This window comes from Lepisosteus oculatus, chromosome 15 (assembly GCF_040954835.1).
Source record: "Lepisosteus oculatus isolate fLepOcu1 chromosome 15, fLepOcu1.hap2, whole genome shotgun sequence".
NCBI classification, from domain to species: domain Eukaryota; kingdom Metazoa; phylum Chordata; class Actinopteri; order Semionotiformes; family Lepisosteidae; genus Lepisosteus; species Lepisosteus oculatus.
Genome location: NC_090710.1, coordinates 29,513,537 through 29,528,399, shown reverse-complemented (window position 1 = coordinate 29,528,399; position 14,863 = coordinate 29,513,537). Strand labels below are relative to the sequence as shown.

Below are 14,863 nucleotides of genomic sequence, written 5' to 3'. Positions count from 1 at the left end.
TCAATGAAATCATTACGGTCCGAGATGGAATGAAAACCACACTCAAGGATCTGGATTTCTTGTTTTCTTATGAGAATATAAAAATATATACAGTACATGCAAAACCACACTGGTGACATTCTATATCTTCATGTAAACATTTAAATCACCATTTTACTTTGTGTTGGATTGCTCATCGTCTCCTCCATGTTAGTTCTCCTTAAAGATTACAGCAATAGAAAACAGCAATGTGAAACTGCACTATTAAACTAAAATAATATTTCACATCAACGCAAAGCTAGGACATAGCTTCTATTTGCTTGCTTTGAAAGACCTGGTTAATGTGAAAAAGTATTAAAACATGCACCTATGTGACAATTGACTACATATATATAAAAAATATATTTTTTCAGGTTCAAGATTCCACTTCAAAGGACTAGAGGACACAGTGGGTTAAATCTTCTGCCATTCACTGGATTTCAAACACGCTTTAACACAAATCAAATGCGTGAAAAGCCTTCTGATTTACTATTCAGAGGAGCCAGACAATGTGCCACATTTCTTGTACTTTAATTCTAAGGGTGATTGAGAGTGACCTCAGAAATCTCCAACATCACAGTTGTGTTGGGCTGCTTGGCAGGCATGACTAACTCTGCAGCCGTTCAGACCCAGATACCCTCGACCAAATCTAGTCAGGCTCAACAGCGAAAAGAATCTGGTGACTCCAGCAGGTACTGAGCTGGATATAACAAAACCGCACCACCCAAAGACCTGCTGCCACATGAAGGTGACCACTGAGCAAGTTCTCAGATTCTCCCACAACACATCTTCCTAAGGTACAAATGGAAACAGACAAGTAAGGGACTCAGGCACTGGAAAATGCTCAATACAAATACTGCTTTGTTTGTGTCTGCTCTGTTTTATGCCAGGTGTGGTGTTGCCTACCTTACATCAAACTGCAAGGGAACTCAATGTGGAGATCTCTGAAATGACTTTCCGGAGGTACAGTAGTCATTAACGGGATCATTCGGGCTCCTCATCTTCCATTATCTCCTTAAGAACAGGGTACTTGTACATTAATAGTTTATTTCAGTCAAATATTTGATGTTTAGATCAAGCACCTTAACATCACAGGGTACACTTCATGTTTTTTTTTCTATTTATTAAATCCAATGCTGAAACTCACAGGCAGAAATCAAACTGTGAAAGATATGCTGAAGACACAGACATATTTATCTGACTGTATGGAAAAAAAGGGAAAAGTAAATTTTACTAAAATACTGTATAATCCCTTTGCAAATAATCCTATGCTTATATTTCTAATGTCTTAATGTATGCTATGTGAATGGAAGATTGTTTCTCACATATTTATTTACCACCTTAGAAATATCCAGTGGATCTGCATTAGTTAACCCAAGAGTTTGACTAGGTATCAAATGGTGGTTTAATTTACATGCCGGGGTGCTCTGTTAAACAATGCCCCCTTGTTTGAGTCGAGAACTGTAAAAAACTTGTCTAAACTACAGAGGCACTCAGTCTAGGTTATCTTAAATCGGAGTATTAAGGGCCTCTTTCTGCCCTGACCACTGTAACATTCAGAACAAGGTTTGTGCACATCATAATACAGACAGAGATGATCAACAAAAATAGGTCTTACAACAGTCAGTCCTGTGATTGTGCATACTGTATGTACATTAACTGCACCTGCTCCAGAGAATTGGACAGCGTCACTAATAACTTGATATGAAAAAGAAAGGAGACCATTTCATACACTCAGCATGACCTCGGAGACTGCTGGGATTATAAATATCTACAATGTAGTAATGGGAATCTGACCAAGGCATCTCTGACACCAGCTGAACTAATCTGCCTTTTAAAATGTTTAGGCAAAATGGAGATGTCCACAGTTCCAAAACCTGTGGATCTGAAAGTATTAATTAAAAGATCCTAAGCTTTAACATGGTATCTTCTCATGAGATCCTTTATATATTCGTAATAAACCCCATAGTGAAATTCCACATAAACAAGCCTAAAGGCAAGATGTTTAAGTAAAACCTGCGATCTGAAAGCTTTCTAAAACTATCCACAGAACAGGTACATTAGAAATGGGCCTATAATTACAAACAAGATGTATTTAAAAAAACACTTTAATACCGACTTAAAATATGGTAACTTTCTGAGAGACAAAATGTAGTATCACGCAAATATTCAAAATCTCGAAAATATTTTTTTGTATGATCATTTTTTTTTTGTCCCAAATATTGCATCTCGAACCTTGAACATTCTGCATTCATAAAAAAAATCGACACCATAATGTCAGTGAAGGCTTCGAGCGTCATATAAACGGTATGTCTATATCATGTTTATTTAATTATCTATGCCGATAAATATTTTTGAAAGTTAACGTACTGGATTCAGAGCCCCGTGAATGTCATTTCACCTGCCGCCTGGAAATTTTATGAACCGGTCGGCTGCAGTGCCAATAAGCGGGTTTTAGATCACCGACTGAGGATCCGCCGAGCGCTTCTTTAATATGTAAGGAAACAAAATGTCTACCTAAAACAATGATTCTCAATTAAATTAGCAGTATCAGTGCCCCCCTTTTAAAACTTTTTCCCAAACAGATTTATTAATCGAGCAGGCTGACCACCGTCCGGTGTGAATGCAAATTGTGGTATAAAAAAGAACGAAACAGGAAACATAACCAGAGTCTTTTCACCCTTCGAGAAATCACAAAACAGGTTAAAAAACTAGTGCGTAACGGTCTGTCGGCACAATGCCAGGATGCTGCCTTTTACTTTATAAGGGAATGGAGTTGGAGTTAAGTGTGTTTGAAGCGTTAATTAAAAAGGACCAGCACAAAGCACGGGAAGGGACAAAACATTGAGCGTACGCTCTCAGTTTGAAGTACTACGCCAAATATCTATCTTTACAACGGCCGAGAAAACCACATTTTAAAATACCATCAATATCTGCGGAAGAATGAAATGGAAAACGAGGCCCCGTGGGAAAACAAAATACAGAAAAAGTTATGCATTTAAGAAAGTAAATCTCGCTTTGTTGCCGTGGTTACAAAGCATCCTGGCATCCTCTCTGTTCCAGAAGTTTGCTTCCTTCGCTGCTTGCACAACCAAGGAAAACCTTAACAATAGGACTTTTTTTTTTATTTTTTCCTGATAACAAAAGCTAATTCCCACCAGCGTGAAGAGCGCTGTTGGCTAATATAACTGCGTCTCCTCGTAAATATACTGTATAGCGATTAGCACACATGAAATGTGCGCATCGTCAAACAAGTCAGTAACTTGAAATACGCGATACAATTTCGCCGCACGAACAGGGCTCTTTATTAGTGCTTTTCAGAAAGTTGCCCTGCCTATCAGTAACACATTCAACTCTTCCAATCTGCGGCTGAAAACAAAAAACGCGCAGGCTACGTTCCAATGAAGCATCCTTAGCACATTCCTCAGTAAGTCTTTATATTTGCACACCTGAGTTATAAGATTCAAAAAACACATTATAGAATGCCTGTTTGCTTTTGTATCCAGAAATTGCCTATAAGCACTATACAGTACGCACTTGGATTGGCACTTTGTTCTCAAAAGGACGGTCATACGCAATTTAAAATTAAATAAACATGTTAAATGAGGGCAGAATAACCGAAAGAAAAGCCGTAAAATGCACTATTCAGAGGTTCTTCATCGCAGTACTGATATGCATTACAAAAGCTCATTATTGGAACTCGGGATCGCTGGAGTACTTTTCTGCACAGACCAACGCACTTATTCTGTTGACGCCGGAGCCAAACCTCAAAATCATGAACTTGAAACTCCCTGGTCATGTGCCGGGATTATTACATACAGTAGCTACTCTTTTTCCAAGAAAGAAACCATCAACACGAGACAAAAAAAAAACTTCTCTCACCAGTACTGAGAGTAGAGTTACACTGCCAGCTGTCGGAGTTCGCAGGTTTCCAGCAAGAATCCCACAGTGAGAGATAATAGTGATTATCTGCTGTGACCCACGCAGGGCTCAAAACGGCTCCAATATCCAGACACAGTGCCAGAAAAATGCACACCAAACCCACCAACTTCAATGGGGTCAAGACTGACACTCGAACTTCCTCCACTCCGCTGGCAGATGAAGCCATTACTGGTGATTTGGATACAGGTTTCGTTTTTTTTTTTCTCTCCCCCCTATTAATCTTCGGCTGCTCCTGAAGTAACAGAGGCAACCCAGTCGGTGATGCTGCCTCCACTGCTCACGGCCGTGTTCCCCTGGTCTCCGCTGCTGCACCGTCTAAAAACCAAGCAGCCTGAGCTAGAGCACTGACGTCATGACACAGCTCAAGACTCCAGTGTTTCCAAATAGTACCTACAGGGTCCTAACGCCAGGAATGAATTCCTAAATTCACGCATTTCTGAGGCGATTATGCCCCCGTCGAACTGGTTTAGTTCTTGAGCTGATCTTCAGTCATCTTAATTATGACGATGGTGATGAAAATACCCCCCCCCCCCCCACAGTCAAAAGAAACTCCGAAGTTTCTTCTGAATATTGGTTCCCTTGCTGTTATCTGGATTATCTGAGTTCTGTTCAGGGCATAAATGGTGTATGTGGGGCCTGTTTGTCGTTAATATTATTAGCGAATCTACAATCCTTTCGCTGAAGAATTCCATTTTAATTAGTAGGTGTTCATTTAGTTATTCTCAATTAACGCGTTTCTGTTTGTTAAAGACACTTCCAGAGGGGAGAGATGGACTTGTGCTTTCCACACAGAGGAATGTTCACGTAATGCATTAGCTGTCAGTAAAATATATACTATATACTGTATATCCTCCTTTTTCAAGTACTGTACAGTATGCGCTAAGGCAGTGATGAGATGAGTTGTTGTTTTGTCATCTAGTGACAGAGAAAAAAAATCAGTCCACCATTTTAAATCTATTTGTACTATCTTTATCAGTGGTTCTGTAATGCAAAGCATTTTATATAGTACGTACTGTACTTATACTGTATACTGTACTGTTTATACAGTATGTGTGAGTAATTAGGTATGTCCTCTTAGTTGTAACCCCTGAAATATGACCTGTTTTTCACGGAAAGAGATACTATTGTAGATTTTAAGGGTGGAAGAAATCTGAATTCTAGAACTGCTTAATTGACCTCTGCAGTAATTGGAAAAAAACATTATGCTGTTGAAAGCAGACTGCTTGATCACTAGTAGTAAAATTTTACCTTATAGAGTGTAGTGGTAAGCAGTGCCTGATAAGCTTCCCAAAACCAAAGCCTTCATCTGTTCAGATATTCCATGCTATACTGTTAAACAAAATCCTAAATAAGATTATCAGATATTCTAGAGAAAATATTAAAAGTAGAATTATAAAAAAAAATGGAATAGACAATAATTTTATGAAGTCACTTTCTCATTGGGGCCCAACTTTGTATAGCACAGCAGGTAAGGTGTGTGTTTATAAGTGGTCAAGTTCTCTTTGCAGAGACCGCAAGTGTATTTTACACCAAATTACTCCAGATCACCCAGTTGTATGAATGGAGACCAGTGGTTGTTTGGGGTTGATTCTGAGATACACCAGCATCCCCTGTTCATTTGATGCCTTGGATACCAGGATAAATTTTGGCCTGGTGAACTGACTTAAATATGAACTAAGCACAGTGTACATATTTCTTTGTCATTAAAAAAATCCATTTCAAACTGTGACCCCATTAACACAGTAAGAAACCAATTGTAACAAAATCAAAGCAGCATGTACAACCCCAAACTACAGGCTTACCAATGCATGAAAAGATGTGTATGTGTATGAACATAATGTGAATATTATTCTGGCATTTCCATAAAATAAACGTGAAAATCAAACAGTATTTTTTAGCTTAACATTTAAAAACATACAGTGGTTATAAACATTTACAAACAGGGTTCTTTTATCTTATAATCTCTTTAAGTAATCCCTAAGAACATATGGAGATTACAGTTAACAGGCAATCAATGGTCTGTTTAGGATGTTGGACAGTTTCTTTTCTATATTGTTACTCTACAGTTGTTACTCTGGATAAGTGTAAAAAATAGGAATACTTTATCTACAGTAAGAAGCTGATCAAGCTATTTCTTTACAGTTCCCAGTGAGTTTCTGTCATAAAGCTGAGTTGTTACTTCGTAAACACTCCTGACTCTTCATGGAAAGAGTTTTGTTAACTTTAATCTCTGGTGTCTTATGTGATCTTGGAGTAGATGTTTGTGGGAATGATACATTTTGAATACCCAAATCATGCTCTGACAAATATTTCTTTCTTCCAGAGAATAATAACAGCAAAACTGAAGTGTTTATTTTAGTCCTGTTATGGATGTATTCTTGTAGGAATATCACAAGGAGTTCAGCCGAACTTCAGACAGTGATTTGTATATTATAATAGAAGAAGAACAAACTCATCTGAAGCCAGGTGTATGCAGGTGGACAATTAATAATTAAACACTTTTACCTTCTTCAGATCCATCACAGGTTCTAGAAGTTCAGGGGACACTGAACAATTGATAAAGATACAAACAGCCTTTGCTTTGGTGGGATTTGGATTCTCCATTTCTGTCATTTTTGCTTTTCTGTTTATGAATTTTGTTGCCATTTTGTCAGGTTGTGTCAGTGAACTCAGCTACCAATTCTCACTTTTACATGGCAAACTCACATGAGAGAAGACTGCTGAATTATTCATTTCTTGAGTGTAAATATCTCCAGCAACAGTGTCAACATCATTGCAGCATGAGACAAAACATGTAGCCGTTTCTACAAAGCTGCAGTATAAGTAAATGTTCCTTTTCCAAAACTTAAGCTTGCCATCTAGCTCAAATCAAAGATTACAGCTGTTTGGATTTCCATCAAGGCTCTTATTCGTGATCAGGGCCTGCATGAGTGACAACACCTACTGTTTAAATTAGTGGAAGGTTGACATTTTATTGTTGAAGATGGAGCAGAACTTGCAGAAACACAAATGGATTGTTCACAAAGTAATTTGGTTAGATTGTTCAAATTAACATTTCCTCCCACTTATTTTTTCGTTATAATGTTCTCTGAGCTACAATATTCAGTCTGTTGCCTTCTTAGAGTGTCTGCAGAACATGTGGAACCACAAACATACAGTATAATTGATTTCCTCTCTGGAAGGACTGGTGTGATGCTGATTTGAGAGTGTAACTACTGTGAGAACATGTTGCCCCAGATGTAGTTTACTTTTTGTGTAAAAGGAACACAGGTACTTAATTTTTTTAAGGAACGCCTACCCAAAAAAAATCCTTAAATAACTGTCTCTCAGTATTTGACTACAATTGTTTTCAAAATTCAGATAAAATATGAATTGTTAAAGGGTGTCTTTAAAATTCATATGACAGCATAAATGCCTTTCATGTTTTGTAATGAATTAAGAAAATGTAAGCACACCATCCATTTCAAGGTATATATTAGATAAAACACTAGACAAAAGCTTGTTTGTATTTTAGGATGAGCAGTTTAATTTAATAAGCATTTTCTTATTAACAAAAAAAGAGGGAAGTGTAGTTTTTTCTCCACCATTGAATGGTTCAACTCTTGTTCCCACACTGATTAAGTCAGCTGAACAGCCCCTGCTCTCGACATCCGTGACCATGACCAGTGTGCATTTCAGACTGCAGCCCCACTCTGATTCCCTTCCCTCAGGAGAGCCCTCTAATCCCCAGCTTCAGTTCGTGCAGCAGCCTATTTCCCATCACTGCTTCACTCCTTCACCTCCTGGCTGCCCTGATCATCGTCTTGCCCGGCTGTTCTTCCAGCGTCACTGACCCTATTAGTAAAAAGCAATCTTTTAAATGAATGGCTCTTGTCCTTGGCCAGCTTTGTAGATTGTGTTTAGAATGTGTACAGTATGTGGTGCCTTTCCCAAGTGTTCAGACTCGTTCTCACGTTTTGTTTCTTTATAGCGTGCAGTCATGACACTTTGAAGCAGCAATTAATATTTGATGGATACAAAGCCAGCACTTTCATGTTTCATACTGAGATAATTATTATGAAAGTTAAATGATTGCATAAGTAATCGAAACCCTTTGCTGTACAAACTCTAAATTAATTTCGGAGCACAATATTACTTTAACGAAGCCACACAAGCAGTTGAGCGGCCTCTGTCTGTGGGCAGTGATAGTGATTCCCATGATTTCAGAATACCAATGCTTGTCATTGTGGGCTTCCTTGGTCAGATAGTACATTCCGAGCCAAGACGTAATGTGCTTTAAAACAACTCAGGGTTAAACGTGCATGAAGCTACAGATCAGGAGAAGGGTGCACAAACATTTAAGGACCCTCAGTATCTCTATATACAGTATATAAGATGATCATTACAAAATGTGAGGCCCCCAGATACTGCCGAGATCAGGCTGTCCCTCCAAAGCGAGTGGCCAGTCGAGGATGAAACTGGCCAGGGACACCTCTGTGAGGCCTATGACAAGGCTGAGACTAGAGAAAGCATACAACAATATCACAGTCACTTCACAAACACGGGCTTGTATAGAACCAAACAAACATCTCAAAAACGAATGCAAAAATAACGTATGTACTGTATTTGTTCCCCTTATATTTGAGCTGTTTTTCTCGTTGTGTTTGTATTTTAGGTCATACAGTAGGTGTGTGTTTCACTGTCAGAATGGTTTATATTGTAACTCTGGTGGATACTTGTCAGTCTGACATTGATATGCATTGTTAATAATAGTGAAGAGATACAAGTTGTACACCTACAGTATAAGGTTTCTGTGTCTCAGAAAAGGTCTGTTTAAGCACTTTTACTGTTGAAAATAAACCTTGTGGGTTTCAATGCTCTCTCCCTTCTCTGACACTTGACACCACAGTTGCACACAAAATTAAAGAACTTTCGAATATACTAGATTACTATATTATAACTATATTCAGTCAAATATCAGTTCAGTCAAATATCAGTTATTTCTATTTCACTGGTAAGTCATTGAATGTTAAATCAACTGAATCAAAATGATCTAGCAGCCAGATAAGTTGACTATGAAGACCCGGACAAGACATACAATACTGTACAGTACATTATCATGAATTGTGAACACACAATCCTACAGTACCCTCATAAATACGAACAATATAAATAGGCCTTTAATCTTATTTTAACAATAATATACAGTGACTGAAAATATTGGGGGTGCTTGGGCACACACAGAACCCACTGTGCTTGCATGACGGCCACGACAGTCATGAGCTGCCCTCTCACACTAACATCGTGGTTATGGTCTTTACCTTTGTGTAGATTGCAAGCAATGAAAGGAATCCCGACAGGTGAATTCACCCACTTCTTCAATCCATTGAGGTATCAACAGACACTGGAGTCGAAATGTAATTTAGGCCTTTGTTGGGTAGGTCAAGACAAAGTGCTGCTGTGACAGCTTCAATTAAAGAAAGGAACACAGTAAACTGTACAATGAGAGTGAGCTCTTTATTCATTTGCAGCTGATAAATACAGGTGGCAAAGAGAGAGCTCTCCAATTTACTGCCAGGGAATTACAGAAAAAATAAAATCACTACAAGTACAGGTATGCCTGAAAAAACTGGAGTTTTGTTTAGTTTCTCATTTTGTTCATCTGTAGTTGCTTATTGTTTTGACAGCTTTGTTTTGTATTTCTGAAGTTACTAAAAGATAAAATATCACCTTGTGTAAATTTAGTTCAATAATTATACCTCATTAAATCAATGTACTGCAATAAAATGATGATTATTTGCTATATGTATTTTTTAAACAGTAAGTTGATGGTACATATGGTACATCTTCATTAGACTCCATGATTGACAAATACAACAAATACTTATTTTTAAGAATGAGCATTGTGAAGGAGATCAATAAAAGAGTCCTTCAAAAGAGTGGAGGTGAGTGGAGGTTTACATATTTCTCAATATTTTGTCAATATGTGCATATTCTTTACCTTTGTGAAACATTCCTTTGTTGTGATTTATGATAATCTCTAAAGTATGATCTTCAAAGACATTATTCACTACAACATTTTGTACCTCAATATTTTCAAGATACAGGATGTTGTAATTGTTAGGTACAGTAGGTCCCCTTTTCAGGCCATTAAGGCCCAGGGGGAATGGGGGGCAAGGGTCACCATTATTCCTCAACCATCCGACACTGGAGGTGGAGGTGATGAGGTCAGCATCATGCTCCAGCTGGCCTGTTACCCCCAGAAGGATTAACCCCCAGTACTCTAGTGGAAAGCAGGCTGAGTGGTCCTGGGAGCCATCTGGAAGGAATGAGAGCTATATCACTTGCCCCTACCTGGGATTGAACCCAGAACCTTCCGGTCAGGAGCTAGACTCCCTTGCAGTCTTAGCTACCACAGCCCTGTGTTGTAATTGTTATAGTCGTTGATTCAGATAACAGCCCACGAGACACAGGAGTACAGAAAATTTCAATGAAAACAAAGCGGCCAATATCAGAAAGAGACGGTGCTAAAGAGGTGAGAATTTTAAACCTAATGAGCATTTCAGTTGTGTACGGGGCCCCTTAAATAGTTTAATTTCCCGTTCTTTTTTTAGACTGCACTCTGGCTGGTCTTCACTGCTGCTTTTACAGATGGTGCACAGTCTGGAAGTTGTACGCTCAGTACAGGTTCCCCAATGAGCTCAGCTCTGTCCCAGTTCATATTTACGACTCATTCACACTTCATTTATTCCTCAAATCAGCTTTTTCCCATGCTATGCTGAAGCACCTGCTTCTTGCCACGTACAATATTGTATAATGTGATGGGCATTATTTGCAATATTTCCGTATTCAATACCCTGCACATTAGCCACAGTTTCATATTGATGCAAATGTGAAAAGTTTTTTTATAAAACAAAAACATTAAACAAGATGTTTTCTTGATGAAAAAATGATTAGTATGGGAAAAACTGATGTGTAATTGTACTTAGAAAAATGCCATACACAGCAGCTTGACATTTTGTTTATGTTTTTTCTTGGATTCTTCTTTCTATGTTCAATGTAGTTCAATTACATTTTAAGTTCAAGAGCTCAAGCGTTATGCCTTTGTACTCCAAACTGCTGCCAGGTAGGAACCTACATGTCAGTGCATGTTAGAAGCTCTGTCAAAGATACAGTACAGTGGTACAATCTCACAGTGTAAGAAGACCATCTATTATAGTTTTTGTTATGGGACATTGACAGCTATACCACACTTGAAGGTGCAGTGTAGAGAAGTAAACTGGACGCTTTAAGCCCAGATTACGGAACAATATTTGTATTGGTAGTGACAGAAAATATCTGACAGAAATGCAAAAGAACAAGAAGGTTTCTTTATTCAGAACCTTTTCTTGTTGTACAGTAAGTGTGAATTTACTCATGTTTTAAATGTCGTATATAGTTCTGAAACCAAGCACTTGCTGTCTAGCACTGTTTAATGTTAAACCTGTAGTGGTAAAATCCATTTTGGATCCATTTTCTATGCAGTGCTTTCAGCTTCACCCAGTGCTGTGCTGTAATGTCCCATGAAAACAGAAGGGTGCAGAGTTAAGCATGGTTCTTCAGCAGGCAGTATCTGCATGCTATCTTTAAACATCACAGCAGAGCTAAGAGAGAAGTGTAAATTGATTTAGCCTCTTTTCTTCAATGCGTTATCATCCCTTCAAGCTCTTATCTAAGTAGCATTCGTCTTCAAAACCCTCTCTTTCTGGATACTTGTTGAATTGTAAATCGTTTCCTGGAAGTATATTTCCTTTTTATTATAGGAACTTAGAAATTGAAATCAGACTTTGCTCCTTAGGACTATATATATCAAAAGAATAAATTGTTTTACACAAAGAATGCTTTCTGAAGTGTCAGAGTAATTCCATTTAAATAATTATGTCTGTTAAAAGCATAATTTAAATGGAGGCAGATGCCTTTCAATTTTAAAATTGTATTATTAACACAATTCCATATTGTAGCACCAGTTATTGAAAACAAGAGGATACAGGGAAATGCCCTATTCCACGTCTGAATGCCTTCAATTTCCCTCTTTGGCTGATGGCGACATTAAGTTCCAGGAACACCCTACCAAAACTCAGGGGGACAGGGGACTGCTACACTATTATGATATTTCTGTCACGATTATAGTCCCCCCTTCTTAAGGGTGCTCCAGCCCTTTCACTCAAGACTTTATTCTGTGCACCTGTTTCCCATTCCCAGCCCACCTTAAAAGCCAGGCGCTGACGCTCATCCGGGCTCTGCATCTGATTTCCATATCGTGCGAGTCCGGGACCTGGAAGCGCCTGGTCCCGTTAAGGTTTTAACTCCTGTTCCTGTTCCTGTTCCTGTTCCTGTTCCTGTTCCTGTTCCTTGTCTGCCGGTTCCGACCCGGCCTTCGTGTTTTTAATTCCTTGTTCTGATGGATCTCCTGGTTTTGGACTTACCCTTGTGTTTTTGGATATTCCCTAAGGACTACTCTTTTGGATTGTTCGCCTCGGCCACACCTCCCCCGTGCACCAGTGCACCTTGGACACGCCCCCCTGTCTTCAGCCCCATTTTCCTGCATGACGTTTCCCCAGTGTTTCCCCACTCCGTCGGATTGTGTCGTCCGCATAGGGTCCGGAAAGAACTGTTCGTTACAATTTCAGATCCTGTAGCAAGCAGATATATAAGGAAAAGAGAAATTTTGCAAAACAAACCCCCTAGCTCCTCATTGAAGAGTATCTTACTTTCTCAGATTCCCAGTCTGACAATCTGAGCTGCTATGCTTATCAAAATAACTTCCTGTCACGATCTTGACAAATCATATCATCATAATAATAATAATTGCTTACACTTATATAGCACTTTTTTGGACACTCCACTCAAAGCGGTTTACAGGTAATGGGGACTCCCCTCCACCACCACCGATGTGCAGCCCCACCTGGATGATGCGACGGCAGCCATAGTGCACCAGAACGCTCCCCACACACCAGCTCTCAGTGGGGAGGAGAGCAGAGTAATTATAGCCAATTCATAGAATATAGCACTGGCATTGTTCTCAACATCTCTGCCATCCAGCTCTTCCCTTCCTGTCTTCCTGCCATCCTGTCTTTAAAGCAGCACCCAGTTTAGTGGTTAATTTATACTCATGAAAGCTGGGAAATGTCAGCTGTGAAGCCAGCTCAAATGCTCCCACAGGGTGCTCGCTCAGGTTTATACTGTATACTGGTCTTCTATAACCTTTGATGGTATTGCTCTTTGACTCTACAGTGGTTTACACCTTTGTACTGTGCGTCCTGTTCTGTCACTCTGGAATGACAGTGGAAAAGACTGTGGAATGATTTTCCAACCTACTGTGTCAGGTCATGCAAGTCAGTCAAATCCCCTCTTGCATCACCGGTTTCAATGTTTAAAATGCTTTGGATTTATTGCCGTGTTACCTATTGAGCCAAACCTTTATGTTGATAACAAACCATGCCCCTCGAAGCAGAAACAGGAAGAACCATGGTCTTTAACCTCCTGTTCAACCAGTGAGGGTCTGTGGTTACAGGGAGGAAGTAATAATATAATTATTATTTTACATTGGTTTACATTATAATGTACTGTAGCACCCTCGCTTGGTGGTGAGGAGGAAGTGCACCCATTTCCTGAACTTTTCATAAGTTAAGCGTATAGAGAGTCTGTTAAAGAGTTACCACTTTAAACCTGTGTACAGTACGTGTTCCGTCTTTCCCCTAATGTGTGTGTATATCCTGGTGTTGGTTTATGTTGTGTAAAAGGAAATAAAATCAGGTGCTTGTTTGCCTACGCCGTCTCCTCTTGTCCTTTATCCTGAGTGAACCCGTAGTCGTTACAATAATAATGTAAACCTGTATACTAATAATTTACAGCACCTTTTTTGGTACGTCATTACATCGACCTGTACAATAAAGCAGTCAAACAAGTGAGACAAGTATACACAGATTAAAATGGTAAGAAGAGAAAAACGCTTATTGAGACTCTTAAATCAATAACTTGCAAGATAACAATCAAGCAAGATGGTGCTTATTTGCCCATTAATGACAGTATTCATGTTTTTTGCTGTTCTTTAAGAACTAACCAAACCATCCATCAAAGAAATGTAAATGTCTTACAGTAAATTACAGTTCCGCATATCTAACTGCTTCTCTGACTAATTAATAATTATCAGACCAATTAGCCATGTAACAGTCTAATTAAATGAAGAATCAGATTAAACCAGTTTTCATACTTAATCACCTTATTTGAGTAATAACACATTTCCCAATTACTACCTCTTTGTAAATAATCTACAGCAAATACTAATAAAAGACACGAGTTGAAAGTATTCCTATATTATATGTCTATAAAGCTTAGTATCAAGTTGTATTAAGTTACAGTATGTTTTTATTTTCTCTAGCACTGCTGGTCAGATTTGATCATACTTGTGACAAGAAAGGAATTTGAGTTTCAGCCTGATCTGAGGCTGAAATTAAGTTGATGGCTGGACATTAAAATGCTTCCATTTTAAAAGCTCATACAGTATGTACTGTAAGGAAAAGAATGACGATATTTGTTGATTCCCTGAACATAAAATGATGTTTTTGTAAAGTTAAAAACAGTTGCAACAGTTGAAAATGTCCTGTAGGTGTTACATTGAAAGAAATATAAGATATTTCCCAACGCAAAAGTGGTCACCACCACTACAACTTAGTCATGGGTACTGCGTTTGGAGTTCCCTTGTGAGTTGTACACGTTCCCTCTGAAACCCTATGTGTTTTCTCTGAGTGTGCAGCACTTTCCTTGCACTGTCCGAAGACATGCTGTCTAGGTTAATTGAGATCTCTAAATTGCCCCACAGCACGTCTTGTGTGAGTGAGTGTGTTTTTCTGTGCTCTGTAATAAAGTGGTGTCCTGTCAGGGG

At 38.8% G+C, this 14,863-nt stretch overlaps 1 protein-coding gene across 1 annotated transcript in view; it reads right to left on the bottom strand.

Annotated features, from left to right (window-relative positions):
• The window catches only part of tmem47 (transmembrane protein 47), a 47,916-nt gene extending 43,617 nt beyond the window's left edge, over positions 1-4,299 (bottom strand). The window contains exon 1 of the mRNA XM_006639199.3: positions 3,901-4,299. Within this exon, the coding sequence (XP_006639262.1) occupies positions 3,901-4,126 (226 nt within the window). The 5' untranslated portion in view covers positions 4,127-4,299. The remainder of the gene's footprint in view (positions 1-3,900) is intronic.
• Positions 4,300-14,863: the final 10,564 nt, after the last annotated feature.